The sequence below is a fragment of the Lithobates pipiens genome, unplaced genomic scaffold, assembly GCF_037356315.1.
Source record: "Lithobates pipiens isolate NorthernLeopardFrog02 unplaced genomic scaffold, aLitPip1_a1.2 Scaffold_19, whole genome shotgun sequence".
Taxonomy (NCBI): Eukaryota; Metazoa; Chordata; class Amphibia; order Anura; family Ranidae; genus Lithobates; species Lithobates pipiens.
The window spans coordinates 414872516-414892939 of NW_027507764.1; the positions used below are offsets into that span (position 1 = coordinate 414872516).

At 44.5% G+C, this 20424-nt stretch overlaps 1 protein-coding gene across 3 annotated transcripts in view; it reads right to left on the bottom strand.

The window, feature by feature from the left end:
* SMCHD1 (structural maintenance of chromosomes flexible hinge domain containing 1) overlaps nucleotides 1-20424 on the bottom strand; it is a 621656-nt gene that overhangs the window by 431788 nt on the left and 169444 nt on the right. For all 3 annotated transcript variants that reach the window (XM_077492529.1, XM_077492527.1, XM_077492528.1), the window contains exon 10: nucleotides 12675-12885. In XM_077492529.1, the coding sequence (XP_077348655.1) occupies nucleotides 12675-12885 (211 nt within the window). The remainder of the gene's footprint in view (nucleotides 1-12674; nucleotides 12886-20424) is intronic.

Genomic DNA, 20424 nt, shown 5'->3' on the forward strand with positions numbered 1-20424 from the left:
CAACTTTGACCTACAGGTAAGCCTAAATTAAGGCTTACCTGTAGCTCCAAGAAATATCTCCTAAACCTATACGGTTTAGGAGATATTTACCCGCAGACAGCCACCGCTGTCTACAGCGCATGTGCCGTAGGCAGCGGCGCGCATGCGCACTGGGCAGGCTGCAGATCGCGGGAGTGACGTTGTGATTCGCCGGAGCAGCGAGACCCGGAAGAAACTCCGGGATCCATGTCAGCGACGGACATGAAGACGGAAGACTGCTTCGGGGGCTTCGTTCTCAGGTAAGTTATTCATAATGAGCTAGTATGCTATGCATACTAGCTCATTATGCCTTTGCCTTACAGGGTGTGTTTTTTTTTTTTTTTTTTAGCCTTTACTTCCTCTTTAATGAACTATCAATACACGTTTTACATTATTCCATCATCACAGTGTTTCAATCAATTATTAAACATTATTATTATTCAGGATTTATATAGCGCCAACAACTTACGCAGCTCTTCACAATATAAAAGGAAACAATACAGTTACAATACAATAAAATACAAGAGGATTAAGAGGGCCCTGCTCAGAACATACCGTGATGAATTTATACATCGACAAACGATATTTATCATCAGTTTCAATATATACACTTAGAAAAGTTTTTAACAAAAACCCCTGGATTGTTCAACGGCTCTTACTACTTATGGTCATAGAACACTCATTTCATCTTTGAGCGGTAAATATACTAGCATGACTTATTTAATGTTTTGTATGATGACTCTAGAGGTCGGCCGATATATCGGCCGATATTTGCCGTTTTTTAAATAATCGGCATCGGCCGATTGTGCCGATTTAGAACTACAGTGGGACTTTGAAATGACTTCTGTATAGAAGTCAGTGTAAGTTGCCTGAGTCGTCATAGCAACCCTTTCCTCCTCTCTGGGCAGCCTGCCAAGAAAAGAACAAAATGATACAATGTTTACACTTGAATGAATGAAGTCATCTCTGTGTGTAGAAGTTCTCAGTTTAACCATTTAAAGACTAAATCTTTTCTGACACTTGTTGCTTACAAGTAAAAATCCTGTATTTTCTGCCAGAAAATCACTTAGACCCCCCCCCAAAAATTATATATATTTTTTTAGCAGAGATCCTAGGGAATAAAATAGCGGTTGTTGGAATATTTTATGTCACACAGCATTTGCACAGAGGTCTTTCAAATGCATTTTTTGGGGAAAAAAATACACTATTTAAAAAATAAAAATAAAATAAAAACAGTAAAGTTGGCCCATTTATTTTTTTTTTCGTCCAAAAGTTTTGACTACCTGTTTTTATTTAACCACTTCAGCTCCGGACCAATAAACACCTTAAGGACCAGAGGTCTTTTTGCAATTTCGCATTGCGCTGCTTTAACTGGTAATTGCACGGTCATGCAATATTGCACCCAAACGAAATTTGTGTCCTTTTCTTCCCACAAATAGAGCTTTCTTTTGATGGTATTTGATTGCCTCTGCGATTTATTTATTTTTGCGATATAAATGGAAAAAGAGCGAAAATTTTTTAAAAAAAATATATTTTCTTCTTTTTGTTATAAGAAAAATCGAATAAACTAAATTTTAGTCATACATTGAGGGCAAAATTTATTCAGCCACATGTCTTTAGTAAAAAAAATGTCAATAGGCGTATATTTTTTGGTTTGCGCAAAAGTTATAGCGTCTACAAACTAGAGTACATTTTCTGGAATTTACACAGCTTTTAATTTATGACTGCCGATCTCATTTCTTGAGGTGCTAAAATGGCAGGGCAGTACAAATCCCCCCCAAATGACCCCATTTTGGAAAGTAGACACCCCAAGGAAATTGCTGATGGGTATGTTGAGCCCATTGAATATTTATTTTTTTTGTCCTAAGGGATTGAATAATGACAAAAAAAATAAAAAAATTTTACAAAAAGTTGTCACTAAATGATATATTGCTCACACATGCCATGGTTATATGTGGAATTGCACCCCAAAATATATTCCGCTACTTCTCCCGAGTATGGGGACACCACATGTGTGGGACTTTTTGGGAGTCTAGTCGCGCACGGCACCCCGAAAACCAATCACCACCTTCAGGATTTCTAAGGGTGCAAATTTTTGATTTAACTCCTCACTACCTATCACAGTTTCGAAGGCCATAAAATGCCAAAATAGCACAAAACCCCCCAAAATGACCCCATTTTGGAAAGTAGACACCCCAAGCTATTTACTGAGAGGCATGTTGAGTCCATGGAATATTTTATATTTTGCCACAAGTTGCGGGAATATTACAAACTTTTTTTTTTTTGCACCAAGTTGTCACTAAATGATATATTGCTCACACATGCTATGGGCATATGTGAAATGACACCCCAAAATACATTCTGCTGCTTCTCCTGAGTACGGGGATACCACATGTGTGGGACTTTTTGGGAGTCTAGTCGCGCACGGCACCCCGAAAACCAATCACCACCTTCAGGATTTCTAAGGGTGCAAATTTTTGATTTAACTCCTCACTACCTATCACAGTTTCGAAGGCCATAAAATGCCAAAATAGCACAAAACCCCCCCAAATGACCCCATTTTGGAAAGTAGACACCCCAAGCTATTTACAGAGAGGCATGTTGAGTCCATGGAATATTTTATATTTTGCCAAAAGTTGCGGGAATATTACAAACTTTTTTTTTTTGCACAAAGTTGTCACTAAATGATATATTGCTCACACATGCTATGGGCAGAAGTCAAATTACACCCCAAAATAAATTCTGCTGCTTCTCCCGAGTACGGGGATACCACATGTGGGGGACTTTTTGGGAGCCTAGCCACGTACGGGACCCCGAAAACCAAGCACTGCCTTCCAGATTTAAATATAAAATGCTACCAAAAAACCTGTTAGCGATGGCAGGGATCAGGCCTGACTCTGCGATCGCTGCAGTTATGTGTTTAGTGTTTTGTAAGTGACAGTGATCGATCGATACTGCACTTGGGTGGGCTGGGCAGAGGGGCAAAACGCAGGTGCTAGCAGGTATCTGGGCTGATCCCGCTAACAATGCGTTTTTTTGGAACCCTAAACTGCTGGGGACGCTAGTATAGATCTGATCAGATCAGATATTGATCGGAGCAGAGAGCCAGGACTAGTGCCCGCTCATCCTTCTGGTGAACTGGCAAGCACAAGCGGCCTAGCACATCCTGATCGTGCATCCAGCACTGCAGTATCATCTTGTGACGTGGTGCGGTTCAAGCAGGTGAGGTAGAACTAATTTTCTTTCCCCTCTCCCAGTCTGTGGTCAGACTACATAGGTTACGGATACTAATACATTAATACGGCCGGTAGATAACCAAAGAAATGGCCACCTTAGTGAGAGGAGACAAGTATACATTACTTAGCTGCATAATCTCAAAAAAAATGGCCTCTGCCATAATAGGAGACACTCCTATTTCGCCCCCGAGATAATGGCTATGGTTAACACATTCGATCTAACATAGTGTGTTATGGCACATTCGATATATCATAGTGTGTCATAGCTGGCCACCGCTGATGGCCGCATATATGTAACCAGTGGCTATGTATAATGCCTTTTGTGTTTTCGATTGTGTATCCCGCTCACGCTCCACTAAGGGGCGTCAGCATTCGATTATGGGGTGGTTCGTCCCCGCCCAGTCCTCCTTTATACTGCGCTTCCTTTCTATGCTCCTCTATCCCAGTCGAAGTCACTGGAAGTGACGTAAAGCGTAGGATACAGAGACCGGAAGTGACGCTCGCACCAGAGGGGTCGATCTGAATTGTCTTGCTGCTAATACTGCCTATTAACCCCATTTCGTTTGTGAGTAATTTTAACCTATTAATAAAGTAGTGAATTTTAAATACATGCTACAATATGGTTGCCCTTATATTTGTTCTCTGAGCTATATTGGAACATCTTGATGAAGTGTATACTGACGGAGATCTGAGAGCGACTCCCTGAGGCCCCCCCCCTCCACCCCCTTCCCTGGGACTCCTGGTACATCTATGAGGAGGCTGCATATACACTATATTTTATATAGTGGGAAGGTAATTACCCAGTGTGCACACTTATGCATGGAATCACCTATGTGGAGGAAGAGCCTCTGATGCATTTTTTCAGCACAGAATCACTTTAAATGTACAGTATATGTGATACTATCACGGGACTGTGTTCACGTCGCCAAGAGCTGTATATAGTCCAATTGTTTTGTTATTTTATGCACTCAGCACTTTCTGTTTATAGAGGTTTAATCTATAGTCTGATTATTGTGTGTGTTTTGATTTTGTGTTTATTATTACACTTAGCACTTTGCTTGCATTTTTTGCACTTAACTATTGTCACTAGTTTATGCCTACTTAGTCAGTGATTACCTATACTTTAGTCACTTTGCCTTTGTTTTGAAGCACTCAGCACTTTTTGCCGTATATGTCTGATTTATAGTCAGATTACTGTATGTGGTTTTATATATATTACTGCACTCAGCACTTTTGTTATGATGTAGAGGTATAAATTGCACCCTGTACTGTGACAGTTATTATTGTGTACACACTGCTGCGAGCACTCTCGATAGAATAATTTCACACCGGGAGAAGTGTTCTCCTCTATTATATTAGTTTGATTATATACCATCTGATATATTCCCATCTGAACAATTAGCTCTCTAGTGTTTTCTTGTAAGGCTCCATTTTTCTGGAAGCGCAGCACCACCATTCTTTTCCTTTAACCTCTGAACCCAAAGACATATATGGTGGGAAGATATACATCATCATCTGAGTCAGAGGATGAGGAAGTGCTCCACAGATTAGACATACATCATATGCATTAAGCACCCTCCGCAATGACTGTAGAGGTAACCGTTGAGGGAAAGAAACTAAAGATGGATGTAGACACAGGAGCAGCAGTTTCAGTTATCACTCAGAAACAATGGAGACAACTTCAGACCCGAACAACTGTCCGCCCCACGCCAATCAAACTGCAGACATACTCAAAGCAGATACTCCACCCACTGGGTTATGCAAAAGTGCAGGTATTGTACAAGGGTCAGACAAAGAGACTGCCATTATATATACTAGAAAATGGGGGACCCCCTTTCTTTGGGAGAGACTGGATTGCTCACTTTGGTATGCCAGACATCGCCATAAATCCCTGTAACACTGTTACAATTCCATTAGGAGATAATGAGGGATGGGTGGTGTCCCTGAAGCAGCGGTTCCCAAAGATCTTTGATGACCAGTTGGGGAAAATAAAGCATGACTGTGTGAGACTCAAGCTGAAACCCAACGCCCAGCCTAAGTTCTTCAGAGCTCGGACAGTACCTTTCGCACTCCAAGCAGGAGTGGAAGCAGAACTAAGTCAGCTGGAGGAACAAGGTGTCATCTCAAAGGTAGAGCACAGCGAGTGGGCATCACCTGTTGTACCAGTAAAGAAAGCGAATGGGGACTTACGCATTTGTGGCGATTTCCGCATGGCACTGAACTCCCAACTGGAAATAGACCAGTATCCTCTACCCAGAGTTGATGACATTTTTGCCTCTTGCAGGGGGTCAAAAGTTCACCAAGCTTGAACTCAAACAAGCATATTTACAATTTGAGGTCCATCCTTCTTCCCGCAAGTTTCTGACCATCAACACCCACAAGGGACTGTATGAGTACAATCGGATGGTGTTTGGTGTAGCCTCTGCCCAAGCCATTTGGCAAAGAAAAATGGATGAGATTTTGGCAGACATTCCTTTCACGCAGTGCCTGTTAGATGACATGCTCATCACGGGACGAACGGACCAGGAACACAAGGGAAACGTGGAGCTTGTTTTGGAAAGACTCCAAGATCAGGGTCTGAAAGTGAACTTAGCAAAATGCCAATTCATGGTGCTTAAATTGGAGTTTTGTGGCCACCTTGTGGATGCAGACGGTATACACACCACAGTAGCCAAGGTTGATGCTTTAGTCAAAGCTGCTGCCCCAACCAATGTCCAGCAGCTGCGATCATACCTTGGCTTGTTGAACTATTACCACAAATTCCTGCCAGATCTGGAACACACCTTGTTTCCGTTGAACAAGCTTTTGGAGAAACACTCCAGATGGGACTGGTCGGCTGCATGCCAACGCGCTTTCGAAGTCTCTAAGCGGAAGCTGTTGGCGTCACGCATGCTTGTTAACTACGACCTCCAGAAGCCTCTGACCTTGGCTTGTGATGCCTCACCCTATGGTCTGGGGGCTGTACTATCCCACATCTTACCAGATGGGTCAGAAAAACCAGTGGCATTTGCCTCCAGGTCTTTGACAAAAGCAGAAAGCAATTACTCATTAACAAAGAGGCTCTTGCGCTAATATGGGCAATTAAGAAGTTTCATCTTCACCTATATGGTAGGGAATTCACCATACTGACAGACCATAAACCACTCCTTCAGAACTTTAGCCCTGACAAAGGCATCTCTCAGACTACTGCGGCCCGCCTCCAACGCCATGCCCAATTCTTGGGAGCATACAGTTATAAAATCCAGTATTGCGGTCATGATGCCAATGCTAATGCGGACGCAATGTCCCGACTGGCGCGGGGGGGGGGTCGATGGACTCCTCTCCACAGGTCAAGAGTTGTCGTTACACCAGCCTGTCCTTCTTGTCTTCTGGGGAAATAGCAGCCCATACAGCCAAGGTTACCTTTCTGAAAACAATACTCTCCTGGGTATGGTCTGGTTGGCCTGCAACCGTCACACAGGATTATGAACCTTATTTCCGTAGGCGTATGGAATTAACTGTGGCTGGTAACTGTGTTTTATGGGGAGACAGAGTGATCATTCCACAGACCCTCCAGAGACACATTCTGGACATGCTACATACTGGTCATCCCGGGGCACACTAATGAAACAAAAGGCCCGAGACTATGTGTGGTTGCCAAACTTAGACTCAGATATCACAACATATGTGAATGCTTGTGCTGGATGAGCACAAACTGCAAGAGACCCTCCTCGAGGGTGCGTCCAGCCCTGGACTTGGCCCACGGTTCCTTGGTTTCGCCTACACTTAGACTTTGCAGGTCCGATCAGAGGACACACCTTCTTGATCATAGTGAATGCCCATTCAAAGTGGCCTGAGGTAATTCCTGTTACTCAGCCAACAACTAAGGCAGCAGTTTCCATACCGTTACATCTCGCTGCTACATTTGGATACCCCAGAGAAATCGTCACAGACAATGGTACACAATTCACCAGTCAGGAGTTTCAGCATTTCTTGACTGCCCACATCAAGCACAAGTTGACCGCACCTTACCACCCAGCTACAAATGGTCAAGCAGAGCGGTTTGTGCAGACTTTTAAACGCTATTTCAAAGCTACAGTGGCTACAAGTAAACAACAGTCTCTGTCACCCCAGCAGCTGGACTCCTTCCTTTCTGCCTTTCAGAAACACACCACATGCAACCACCAGGAAAACTCCAGCAGAACTCCTTCTGGGTCGGCAGCCATGGACTGTTTTGGACATGCCCCGCCCTCAAACAGTCCAGGAACATGTACTGCAGTCCCAAGACAAGATGGCCAAACACCATGAGCTCCCCCGATTTACAGCCCAATAAAAAGGTATGGGCTTGATCTTATGGGGCTTCCAACACCCATTGGCTTCCGGCTGTCATTGCAGAGACTTTGGGACCCAAGATGTATAGGGTCTGCCTGGAAGATGGTTCCATTTGCAGACGGCATGCGGACCAACTGCGTCCTCGTTTTCAACTGCATGAATCCCTGACGCCGGCTGAACCACCAGTGTTGCAAAGAACTGCTCCCAGCGGATCAGAATGCATGGGAACTGATGATTAGGGGGACACTGAACTTTTGAACTCAGCTCCAACAGAGCCCTCCAGCCCTGGTCCGGAGGTTGGTTCACCCACTGAGCTGGGGGATCCCTTATTGGCCCTGTTTCCTCCGGTCCAGAGTTGCTGGGTGCCCGCCCTCAACGACACTGTCGCCCTCCTGAGCGGTTTCAGCTTCAAGACCGGTTCCGAGACTTTCGACGGGGCCGCCGAAATTGATCCGATGGCATTGTATCGCCGCAACTGTCCCTGGAATCTTACTCTCACATCTGGATGCAGGAAAAGTCCTGTGCATCTCTTGTGTTTGGAGGACTGTTATTGGACAGTTATTAATGTTTTGTGCCTTTTCTCGTTTTGTTGTTTTTTTGTTTGTTTTTTAGGGATGGATGGAAGGTGTTATACCTGAAGGGTTCCACATATACTGTCACTTTAAGGCTGGCCCCACTCAGGAGTGATGACAAGGGTCAAGGGGCATAGTAGCCATCTTAGAGCACATGTAAGGAGCATAATAAGATGTACTGTCCTGAGATGCATGTTGCAGTGTACAGTGAGTACTGAAATAAACATCCATTGTTCCAGACCAGAGTCTTGTGTCTCTCACAACTCAGAGGATATAACAATTTCATTTTTTAGGTGAATTTCTCCTCCATGAGATAGAGTGATGGGAATCTCTTTGGAGGGAGAAAATGCTTATCTGAGTGACCCTTTTCAGCAGAAACAAGTTTTTCTAGTAATACATGTACAGGAAACACATGAAAAGGCTGTTAAAGTGGTTGTAAACCCTTACAAACCACTTTGACCTACAGGTAAGCCTAGATTAAGGCTTACCTGTAGGTCCAAGAAATCTCTCCCAAACCTATACGGTTTAGGAGATATTTGCCCGAAGACAGGCATCGATGTCTACGGCGCATGCGCTGTAGACAGCTGCACGCAGGCGCACTGAGCGTGGCATCCTCGATAACGAAGATGCCGTGCAATGCCGAATGACAGCAGCATAGCTGCGAGACCCCACCGAGAAGATGGATGCGGCGGACTACAGGGGACAGCGGTGACTTCGCTGGCTCCTGTGTCAGGTAAGTGACACATAATGGACTACTATGCGATGCATAGTAGTCCATTATGCTTTGCCTTTGCAGGGAATGAAAGAGGAAGTAAACTCATCAGGGTTTACTTCCTCTTTAAGGTTTTAAGGAAACTAAAAATCAAATAGGACTTTAATCTGTCTCAGTTAGGGGTAGCTTGAAAGAGGAACGAACCATCGCCGTAAGAGATTGTACCAGCAATTTCTCAGATTGCAAGGCTGAAAAAAGTTCATTCACTGTTGTCTCCTCCACAAAGGAGTAATCGGTTTGCCTTTCCTCCTGATCACCTGAGGGCAACACCTTATCCTCTACCCACTGTACCCTTGGTAAAGGGTCTGAGGTGGGGGAGGGGGATCTAACACGCTTCCTATCCTTTTGGATGGAGAATGCGAATAAAGTCGCTAATCTTCCTTCTTGGCCCTGCAGGGCAGAGGAAAATGCATCTTCAGTCACGTATACAAGGGCTGAGATGTGAAAAGCAGCTGCACCACCAACTGGTCCCAATGAATCACCCTAGCTTGCCATATCTAATATCTCAGGAAAGAATGATAGTGAGGAGGCACGCCTGGAGTTACCAGCACCAGGTTTGGGATTTTTTGGTACCTTTGTGGTGTCTTTTTTGGCAGCCAAAGCGCTGAGCACAAAAAGCGGAGGCACCAAGTAAATGCACAACTCGCTGAGCAAATCGTCTAGCAAAAGACAATGCTGCTAATAAAGTTCAGCTTTAGTGCTGTGTGTAAATTTTATTTCCTGTAGTGGAAATGCCTGCATCAACCATAAGTTCCCCCGGCGCTCCTGTGTGTCAGACTCCAGCTGGTTTAGGTGTGAAGCGACTGTCTCCGTCTCTTGTCCCCAGCGCCTGCGCTGTGTTCTCCTCGTGAACATGCGTCCCGCACATGGCACCGTGCCTTAAACCACGCCTTTAAGCCACGTTCCCTCGATCAAACTCGCCCCCACCTTCTAGTTTAACTAGTCATAGTCCTTGAGCAAGAGGGGAGGGAAAGGAGGGCTGGGGAGGCAGGAAGATTTGAAAAAACTTCTGTGGGGAAGAAAAAAAATATATACAATCTACTGTTGTACCTCCATTCCCCCAGGGGGAAAAAAGAACATCCTGTTTTTTTAAAACTTTGTTCTGGATGAGGAATCCCCCCTGGCTTGCTGAAATCACACACATGCTGTTTAGCTAGGACTCTGAAAAGCAACGTATAAAGGTATGTGCATTTTACTCCCCTAGTGGACACTTTAGGCATGAAAACATTTTATATGGAAGAAAAAACCATAACAGTTCCTAGGCTTCTTCCCTTATCTCATTCTCGCTGCAGGATACTGCTGTAACAGACAGATCCAAACTTCACCCATCACAGTGGGCTACATTAGCAAACCTTCAGGAAAAACTTTAGGTAATGTAGACATGACCAAAAAGTCCTAGGTCCTGGGATCCAGCCCTGCAAAGAGAGGTGTTACAGGCAAAACCTTGTGCTTCGTATAGGAGGCCCAGGTACCATCTACCTTGGCCTCAGTGGCAATTTAGTTGGATCCCGTCTATGGAGCCTGTTTAAATTCAGCAAGGATCCCTTCAGTGGAGCTCTTCAGGACACATCTTCACTCGTGACCAACACCTTAGACACTGGCAAAAAAAACTGAGGTACTCCTGGTAGGAGGAGGAATTATATAGAGAGTGAACTTCCTGTATTGGTTATACCAGTGTCCATCACCTGAAGGTGCCTACATACCACATAAAAATTACTATACTGGTGCTCTGTGTCCCATGATGTACGATAAAGGAAGTAATGTAAAGCCGGAGAACTGCCCAGACTACATAGGGAGCAGTGGTAAGATTTTGTGGGACTTTGTGTCACACTCATTAGGAAAGGGGTACCACTTCTATGTGAACAATTATTACACAAGCGTGCCATTTTCAGTCACTTATTTGATCGTGGAATTGGCGCATGTTGCACAGTGCAAACTAATCGCTGGGGCTTACCCCAGCAGCTTGTAGATTCCTGTCTTAGGCTGTCGGAGAGAGCCTGCTTGAGATGTAATAATTTTCTTGCTGTAAAGTGGAGGGATAATAATGTTTTCGTTCTGTCCTCCCTTCACACAGACACGACGGTCCAAATTCCTATGGCGACTGGTGTTGTGGAGAAACCCGTGTCCACCAATATAACCTTAATATGGGAGGAGTTAAGATGAGATGGCCATCACATTTTGAGAGACCCCGATCTAGAATGTTTACAGTTGACAGTTTATATAAAAGTGCAGGAAACGTTTGGCTAAAGTTATTGCTGCCAAAGGAGGTTCAACCAGTTATTAAATCCAAGGGGTCACATACTTTTTTTACACCTGTACTGTGAATGTTTACATGGTGTGTTCAATAAAAACATGGTAACAATTAATTATTTGGGTGTTATTAGTTTAATCAGACTGAATTGTCTATTGTTGTGACTTAGATGAAGATCGGATCACATTTTATGACCAATTTGTTCAGAAATCCATATCACTCCAAAGGGGTTCACATATTTTTTTTTTTTACAACTATAAGCTTCTAATGTTGTGCATAAAATGCCAGGACAGTTCAACCCCCCCCCCCCCCCCCCCAAATTACCCCTTTTTGGAAACTAGACACCACAAGCTATTTGTTGATGGGCATGTTGAGTCCATGGAATGTTTTATATTTTGCCACAAGATTTGGCAATATTACAAACTTTTGGGGGTTTTTTCGCACAAACTTGTCACTAAATGATATATTGCCCAAACATGCCAAGGGCATATGTGGAATTGCACCTCAAAATACATTCTGCTGCTTCTCCTGTGTAAGGGGATAGCACATGTGTGAGACTTCTTGTGAGCCTAGCCGTGTACAGGACCCTGAGAAAACCAATCACCTCCTTCAGGCTTTCTAAGGGCGTAAAATGGCGATTTCCCTACCTCACTACCCATCACAGTTTCGGAAGCCCTTAAATATCAAGATAGCACAAAAATCCCCAAATTAGCCTATTTTGGAAAGAATTGATACAGTGAGCGGCTATAGCCACTGGCTGTATTACGGGAGCACGCTCGCAAGAACTAATCACCATGCGAGAGAGCTCGCATGAAGGTGCTTAGTTCTTGCAGGGAGGAGCCGAGACAGCCGCCGAGGGACCCCGGAAGACCATGTTCAGGGCCACTCTATGTAAAATGAGCTGCACAGTGGAGGTAAGTATAACATGCTTTTTAAAAAGAATTAAAAATTAAATGTACCTTTACAACCCCTTTAATTAATAAGAGGCTGTCCCAAAAAGTTTGAGACGGTATGACAGAGTTGGATATCTGATTCTTCTACAGTGACATGAGGAGGGGCTAGTTCTGACACCTGGTGATGAAATCTGCTCCATGAATGTGCTTGAGGTTCTGGCTGATCCATGGTACATTATGTTAGGCTTTGAATAGTGTACCTGTGGGCTTTTGCTGCTGGTAGACATGGGCTCTTATATGGTTGCTGTAGTAATTGTTACGTCATATTGCTCCTTTTCAGAGGTTAAACCCGTGGTATGGTCATCACTCCTGGGTGGTATTGCACTAGGGGGGAGGGGGAGGGATCTAGCTTAGTATTGTTTTGTATGTTTACCGTTGGTACCAGTAACTTTTTGTGATGATGTTGGGTACTTGATACCCTGTTTTATACTTTTGATTGTAAAACTAATAAAATAATTTTCAATAAAAAATAAAACTTTGCAAGACAATGATTAGAAAGGAACCACATTAAAGAGTGAAACCGGAATAAAGAACAAAAATTATTAAAACATACTAACTTACTTGTGGGAAAGTATGGGTCATCTGGATATGTTTCTTTGTCGTATAAGAAAGGATGATACCGTATGATTCCTTCTATTACACCATCACCTTCAACCACAGCCTTGAACTCAAAGGTCTCAGAAGCACTGTTAATATACAATGTCTGCATGTCATCACAGACATCTCTTAAGTTAAAAGTCTTAGTTGTTTTTCCTTTTTCAAACATGTTGATCTGTAAAAGAAGATAACGTAGATTAGAAGAATCTTTGTTGAAGGCTACTGGGGCCTGTCTGCCTTGCACCAGTCTCTCCACATGCTGATCTGACTGATACAGGTTTGGGGGGCATTCGAGCGGTACTATTTTCATTGCTTTGGTCAACACAGGTTAAAACCTCAGAAAGCCACCTGCAAGATCCTCCTCCCAAAGGTAGTGTACACAGAGGCCCAAATATCTATCTGGTAAAACTTAGCATCAGTATGAATAATAAAGGTATGAACAGAAGACCAGATTACTGCCTTAATGTTGAATATCACAGGAAGTGCCAATACTCCTGGTAGAATGAGCGATTGCATGGAATGGCAGATCCAGAGGCTGTAAGCCTGAACCAAATGGAGATTTGTTCATCACAGAGAGTACTAAATGCAAGTCCCATGGACATAACAGTCTGGACTAGAGGGATAATTCACATGACACTTTTTACAAAAGCACACACTACGTGAATGAGAGGCAATGGATTTATGAAAGAAAAAGAAGCCCACCTACACTACACTATTACTGCACCATTAATCGTTAAAATATTGCGCTCTCGATTCAACCACCCTCACTATCTTAATCCGGCATTTCCACAATTCAGCGCAGAGCCGTTCTTTGTTCACAGCTGCCAAAAAAAGAAAGGGTCAGCCTGCCAAGTGTATCACAACATTGCTCAGCGCTGAGCTAAAAAGAAACAATGTATAGTTTGGTTCTTTTAGATCATACGATGAATGTCTGCAAATGAGGTCGGTTTAACTACTTAAAGACTAAACCTTTTTCTGACACTTGTTGCTTATAAGTTAACCACTTGCCTACCAGTCGCCGTCATACTGCGGTAGGTCAGCTCGTTCTTCCAAATCGTTGTAGCTGTATGTCGGCCCTTGAATCAGCTATCCGGCGGGGGAACCAATGCACAACCGCTGGCACGAAAGCCAGAACACTCACACATTCCTGTTCTGACAGTAAAGGAGAGACAGATCATATATTCCTACTAAGTAGGAACAGCAATATGTCTCCTCCTCTAATCAGTCACATCCCCCTCACAGAAACACATGCAAGGGAACACATTTCCCTTGATTGCCCCCTAGTGTTAACTTCTTCCCTTTCAATGACATTTACACAGTAATCAGTGCATTTTTATAGCACTGATCGCTGTATAGATGTCAAGGGTCCCAAAAATGTGTAAAAAGCGTCTGATCTGTACGTCACAATGTCTCAGCATGCCGCCATTACGAGTAAAAAAATATTAAAAGCCAGCAGCTACAAATACTGCAGCTGCTGACTTTTAATAAATGGACACTCACCTGTCCCAGGATCCAGCGATGCCGGCAGCCGAGGCCGATCGATTGCTCGGCTCTCGGCTGCTGCCGCCACCATTTTAGGTGAGGGAATCAGGAAGTGAAGCGCTGCGGCTTCACTTCCCGGTTCCCTACTGCGCATGCGCGAGTCGCGCAGAGCAATAGGAATTGTCCGCGCTGTCTCTGGGACCCGTGTGTGTTCCAGCAGACAGCGCGCAGGGACAGGAAGAGGCATAGACTCCCGTGGGAGTCTATCCCCGGAAGTGGGTGTAAATACCTGTCTTTGACAGGTAACTGCACCCCTTCCCCCCTAAAAGGTGCTAATTATGACACCGGAGGGGGGGAGGGTTCCGATGAGCGGAAGTTCCACTTTAGGGTGGAACCCCGCTTTAAGTAGTTAAAGGGGTTGTAAAGTCTCCAGGTTTTTTTTACCTTAATGCATTCTATGTATAAAGTGAAAACCTTCTGTGCTGCAGTCCGCCCCCCCCCCCCCCCCCACCCCTTCCTTTTTCTTACCTGAGCCCATCCGTTCCAGGAATGTGCACAAACCCAGCCGCCGTACCCGTCCTCATTGGACAGATTGATAGCAGCAGGAGCCATTGGCTCCCGCTGCTGTCAATCAAATCCAGTGACACGGGAGCAGGGGGCGGGTGGAGTCCTGCCGTTTGTGTCAGTGGACGAAGCAGCGGAACTAGTGAAGGCACCCGCGCGGTTGCCCCCACGGAAAGGGGCTCTCTTTGGGATCACCTGATGAAGAGGAGGAGCTAAGAGTGCTGCCAGAGCACCTCAGAAGAGAATTAGGGCTGTTCTGTGCAAAACCCTTGCACAGAGCAGGTATGCTTGTTATTTAAAAAAACAAACATGAATCTTTACAATCACTTTAATATCAGTATTTTTGGATAAAAAAAAATTACTTGGAACCCCCAAACATTAGATATATATTTTTAGCTGAGACCCTAGAGATTAAAATTGTGCAGCGGTCATTAAATGCAATTTTTTGGGAAAAAGATACTTATTACCTGACGGTAACATGAGAGATGGGCTCCGCCTCCTGCAGGAAACACAAGCACACACTAGTTTAGAGGCCTACCCCAGGCTGGCCCACCAGTTATTCAAAGATTCCTTGTTGACCGATACCCCCATGCTTGATATATGTTATTTAATATCTTCCATTAGGGTGGGGGTCCATCATCCTGGAGGATTGTTGGAAAAGGAGTTATCAGGTAAAAACTCTAGCTTTCCCAAGTCATCCTCCAGGACAGTCACATGAGATCCCAAATATTCATACCTAGGGTGGGACTACCACCTGCAGGACCTTATGCCCAAAGGACAGATCTTGGGCAGAGACGAAATCGATTCTATAGTGCTTAACAAATGTGGAGTCACTAGACCAGATGGCTGCTTGGCAGATTTGATCAATAGAGGCCTAAGCTCTCTGTGCCCAGGATGTGGCCACTGCGCGAGTAGAGTGCACTTTTAAGCTTGGTGGATCGCTCTGGTTCTGGGAAATGTAGGCTTTGTTGATGAATCTGATCCATCTACTTATAGAGTTCTTGGATGCATGTGAATGTGATGAATAGGTTTGGTGCTTTCCTGAACGCCTTTGCAGCTTCTAGGTACTGCAGAATACAACTTCTTATGTCGAAAAGACTTGCTCTCCCCTGTTAGCTGGGTTTTAACAGAAGGATGGTAAAATAACCTTTTTTTTTCCTGTGGAAAGTTGATGCGACCTTCGGCAAGAAAAGTGGGTCTGGTTTAAAGCGGGATTCCACTGTCTTTAACGTTTTTTTTTTTTTAGGTATACTGACAATCAATATTATTAATAATGATAACACTTACTTTTTGTGTTTCTGCAAACAGCAGCATGCCGTTTTCTCCTCAGAAATGATTTTATAAAACCGTCTCCTGACGGTTTCCATTTTGCCTGTGGGCTGCATCCTCTTCCGGGAGAGTGTGCTGCTAAATGACCAGCATGCACCGCCCGTTGTATAAAAGATCTCGGGCATGCGCAGTCAGCGCAATATCGAGCGCCTTCTCTTCCTCGCGCGAGATCTCAAGCCTGGGCACAGCACAGACTCCTGGGGAAAAAAAAAAAGATCACAGGAGCCCATGCGGCAGACCGGAAGAAGTGACCTGTCGATGAAGCCCCGCCCCCTTCCGCACCGGCTCCTCCCCTTTCCGCAATCCACAGAGGCATGAAAATTTGAAATAGGAAAAAAACTGAGGAAGACAGCTGAAAGGTAAGGGGGTTACCTAGCGTTTAGGGAAGGGGGGGATCACATAGACCTAGGAGTGTAATTTAGGGTGGACCTCCGCTTTAAAGAGGAAGTAAACCCTTCCAAACAACTTGGACCTATAGGTAAGCCTAGATTAAGGCTTACCTGTAGGTCCAAGCAATATCTCCTAAACCTATATGGTTTAGGAGATATTTGCCCGAAAATGGGCACCGCTGTCTACGGCGCATGCGCCGTAGACAGCGGCGCGCATGCGCACTAAATGCGGCAAATCCAAGAATGGATTTGCCAAATTTGTCGACTCCCGTGCGCATGCGCGGGAGTGACGTCATCGCGGCCTCGCCGTATGACAGCGGCGGAGCTGCGAGGCGCGACTCCCGTGCGCATGCGCGGGAGTGACGTCATCGCGGCTTCGCCGCTGTCATTGGTCGGAGCTGCGAGACGCCACCAGCAAGATGGACGCGGCGGACTACAGGGATCAGCGGCGACTTCGCTGGCTCATTATGTAAGTGACACATAATGAGCTACTATGCGATGCATAGTAGTCCATTATGCTTTACCTTTGCAGGGAAAAAAAGAGGAAGTAAACCCATCAGGGTTTACTTCCTCTTTAAGAACCAATTTGTAGGAAACTGTTGTGAAAAAGAGTTCTTTGATGGAAAGGGCCTGTAGTTCACTTACGTGTCTGGCTGACGTGATTGCCACCAGGAAAGCTACTTTCAGAGTCAGGAACTTCGGTGACATGTCTGAGTTGCACCAATGGTTCCTGGGTTAATGCTTGGAGTAATAGAGAGGGGTCCCAAGGGGTCTACCTTAATACCTTCAGCAGGTCATAACCTGGCAGTGGCCTTGAAAAAACATTTAGCATATTTTCTCCCAGTGGTATATCCAGGAAAACAGAGTGCCGCTGTATGCACTTTGAGCGTTTCTGCCCCTTCAAGGAGAAAATCTAGCGCTGTGCCTATGTCATGTAAATTCCTGTTTTTGAGTTGCATCTTTGAGGTGTACCTTCTCCACACCTTGCCGTAAATATTCCTCATTACCAGCTTCATGCTTTGCAGCAGCGTCTCGACTACTTTAGCAGAGAGGCCTTTGTTCAGCAGAGTGTTATGTTCATAATCCAGGCTGTCAACTTCAAGCTCTGAGGTTGCAGGTGATATGCCCTTGACTGTAGAAGGAGGTTGTCCCTGTAAGGCTAAATGGATCTTGCTCTGCTCTTTTTTAGGGTTGTGAACCATGATTGTTCTGGCCAAAATGGTGCCAATAGTATTACTCTTATGCCGCGTACACACGATCGGATTTTCCGAGGGGACATGTTGGATGTGAGTTTGTTGGCTGAAAGTCCGACCGTGTGTATGCTCCATCAAACATTTGTTGGACTTTCCGCCAACAAATGTTGGCTAGCAGGTTCTCAAATTCTCCACCAACAAAACTTTGTTGTTGGACTTTCCGATCGTGTGCATACAAGTCAGTTGCACAAAAGTTCACGCACGCTCGGAATCAAGTATGAGCCGGTAGCACTCGGTCTTGTAAAACTACCGTTAGTAATGGAGATATCACATGACTATTAAACTTCCTTTTTATTGGCTCGCCGTATGTCTTATACGTCACTACGTTCATAATTGTTGGCCAACATGTGTGTGACCATGTGAATGCAAGTCAAGTTTGAGCCAACAACCTTAAAACAAAATTCCACGGTTTTATTGTTGGAATGTCCAATTGTGTGTACAGGACATTAGTCTCTATCTGAATCTTCCGGATTACTCTGGGGGGGGATTTGTACAGGAGGAAAGGGGTACACCCAGGTAGAATTTCTGTTTGAAGTAGCGAACAGGTTGACCTCCGGTAGACCCCATTTGCTCACTAGATTTGAAAATATTTCCTGGTTCAATTCCCACTTTGCTGGGTCCAGCTGAGTTTGGCTTAGAAAATCCGCTAGGGTGTTGGAACCCTTTTATATGTACCGCAGTCAGTGATTGCAAATGCTTTTCTGCCCATGAGAGGCGTTGATGTGCCGTCCTCATGAGGGGCTTTTAACTGGTGCCCCCCCCATCAGTTGATATGCGTCACTGTGGTGATGTTGTCTGAGAGGATTTAGACATGTTTCCTCACCACCGATTCCCGGAAAGCTAGTAAAGCTTTGAGAACTGCCGTCAACTCTTAGATTGGAGAAGGCATTTGACATAAGTGCTCCCCAGCCGTATGCGCTGGTGTCTGTTGTGATCCGTATTTAAACCATTGGGAACCATAGTCTACCTGTCGGTCCTTCTCCTGCCACCAGGTTAGCAACCTCCTGACTGCTTTGGGGATATGGATCACCTCTTGTAGTGAATCTACCTTACCGTCCCAATTGTTTAAAAGGTGGTGCTGTAGGGCTCTCATGTAAAGTTGCCCCCCCCAGTGTACAGTCAGAATTAAGGCAGACACAAGCCCCAAAAAGGACATTATGTTTCTTCTTGATCCTTTCCCAAAAGATGATATCTGTCTTATTAAGTTGATTAACTTGGTTATCTTGTCCTCCGGAAGGATGATCTTTTGTGCCTTGGTGTCTATTATATAGCTCAGAAATGTGATAGAAAAATCAGTCAAGACCCTGTCCCCATCTAAGTTGATTTTCCATCCTAAACGGGATTGCTAGCAGACCTGTGATGACTTCCTCTTGCGTCTGACCATATATTAGAAAATAGTCCAGGTATGGTATTATCTGGACCCCTCAGTCTGAGTTCCTGCATTACTTTCGATGTGATCTTTGTAAAGATCCGTGGTACAGATGAAATTCCGAACAGGAGGGCCTGGTATTGAAAATGTCTGACTGCCTTCCCTTCTTGGGTCGCAAACCTGAGTAACTTTTGATGGTTGTCATGGATTGGCACGTGAAAGTTTGCATTCTTTAAGTCGAGCATTGCTAAATACGTTGCGTTGGGAGAAGGGATTTTACTGTAAATATTGATTTCATCTTGAATTTCACATAAAAAAAAAAGGTCTTGCTGAGTTTCTTTAGGTTTAGGATCAGACAGCGATTGCCGAGAGTTTTGCTCTTAAGAACACATGGGAAAAAAATCCCATTTTGCAGTGTCCCAGATGGACTTCTGTTATTACCATTTCTTCTAACAAATCTATAATTGCCTGTTTAATGGTTGTGTTTTACTGTGGCGGGGTAGAAATTGTTGTTGCTCGGAACTCGAATGGGGGTTTTGATGCGAATTCTATTTTGTATCCTTGAGCTATTTGGAGGATAAATTGATTTGAGCAGAAGGCCTGCCATTATAGGAGAAAACGTCTTCGTCTTGCACCCACCTTGTTGCTGGCGTCATTGTAACTTGCTGGTGAATGTGGAGTTTGAGAAAAGTGGGTTAGATTTTTCCTTGTTTTTGTTGAAAGTCCATCTTCGTTGAGTCTGTGTTTTTTTTGTGGCGATGAAAAAACCTCTTCTACTTTGGCTTTGGGTTTCTAAATGGAAATCCCTTTGTTTTGCCGGCCGACCTGTCCAGGACTTTTTCCAGTTCTGGACTGAATAATAAGTTGCCATCAAAGAGAATGTTACATAGTTTGTTTTTGGAGGGGTAGTCTCGTTCCCAGGTTTTAAGCCATAAAGCCCATCTGGCCGCATTCACCAGGCCCGTCAGGAAATTCTCACTGCTTCTGATAAAGCAATCGGCCATATATGCTGCTTATTTCTCTATAAGCAGAAAGGATATCAGACCTTACTCCGTCCCTGGGATTTTGCTCCAGTCAAAATGCCATGTTTCTGGCCGTGCAAGTGCTGGCTATATTGGGCTCAAGGCCTGCTGCCACCGGTTCATAAGCTCTTCGTGGGGAAATCTTTTTGTCCATAGGGTCCTTTAGTTGGCCCATATCTTCAAAAGATAGATCCAACATTTTTGGCTAGGGATGCATCCAGCTTCAGGCACTTAGTAAGTACATTTGGTTCTTCATCAAACAGGAATCTTCTTTTTAGTGCTTTAGGAAAAAATAGCTGGTTTTCC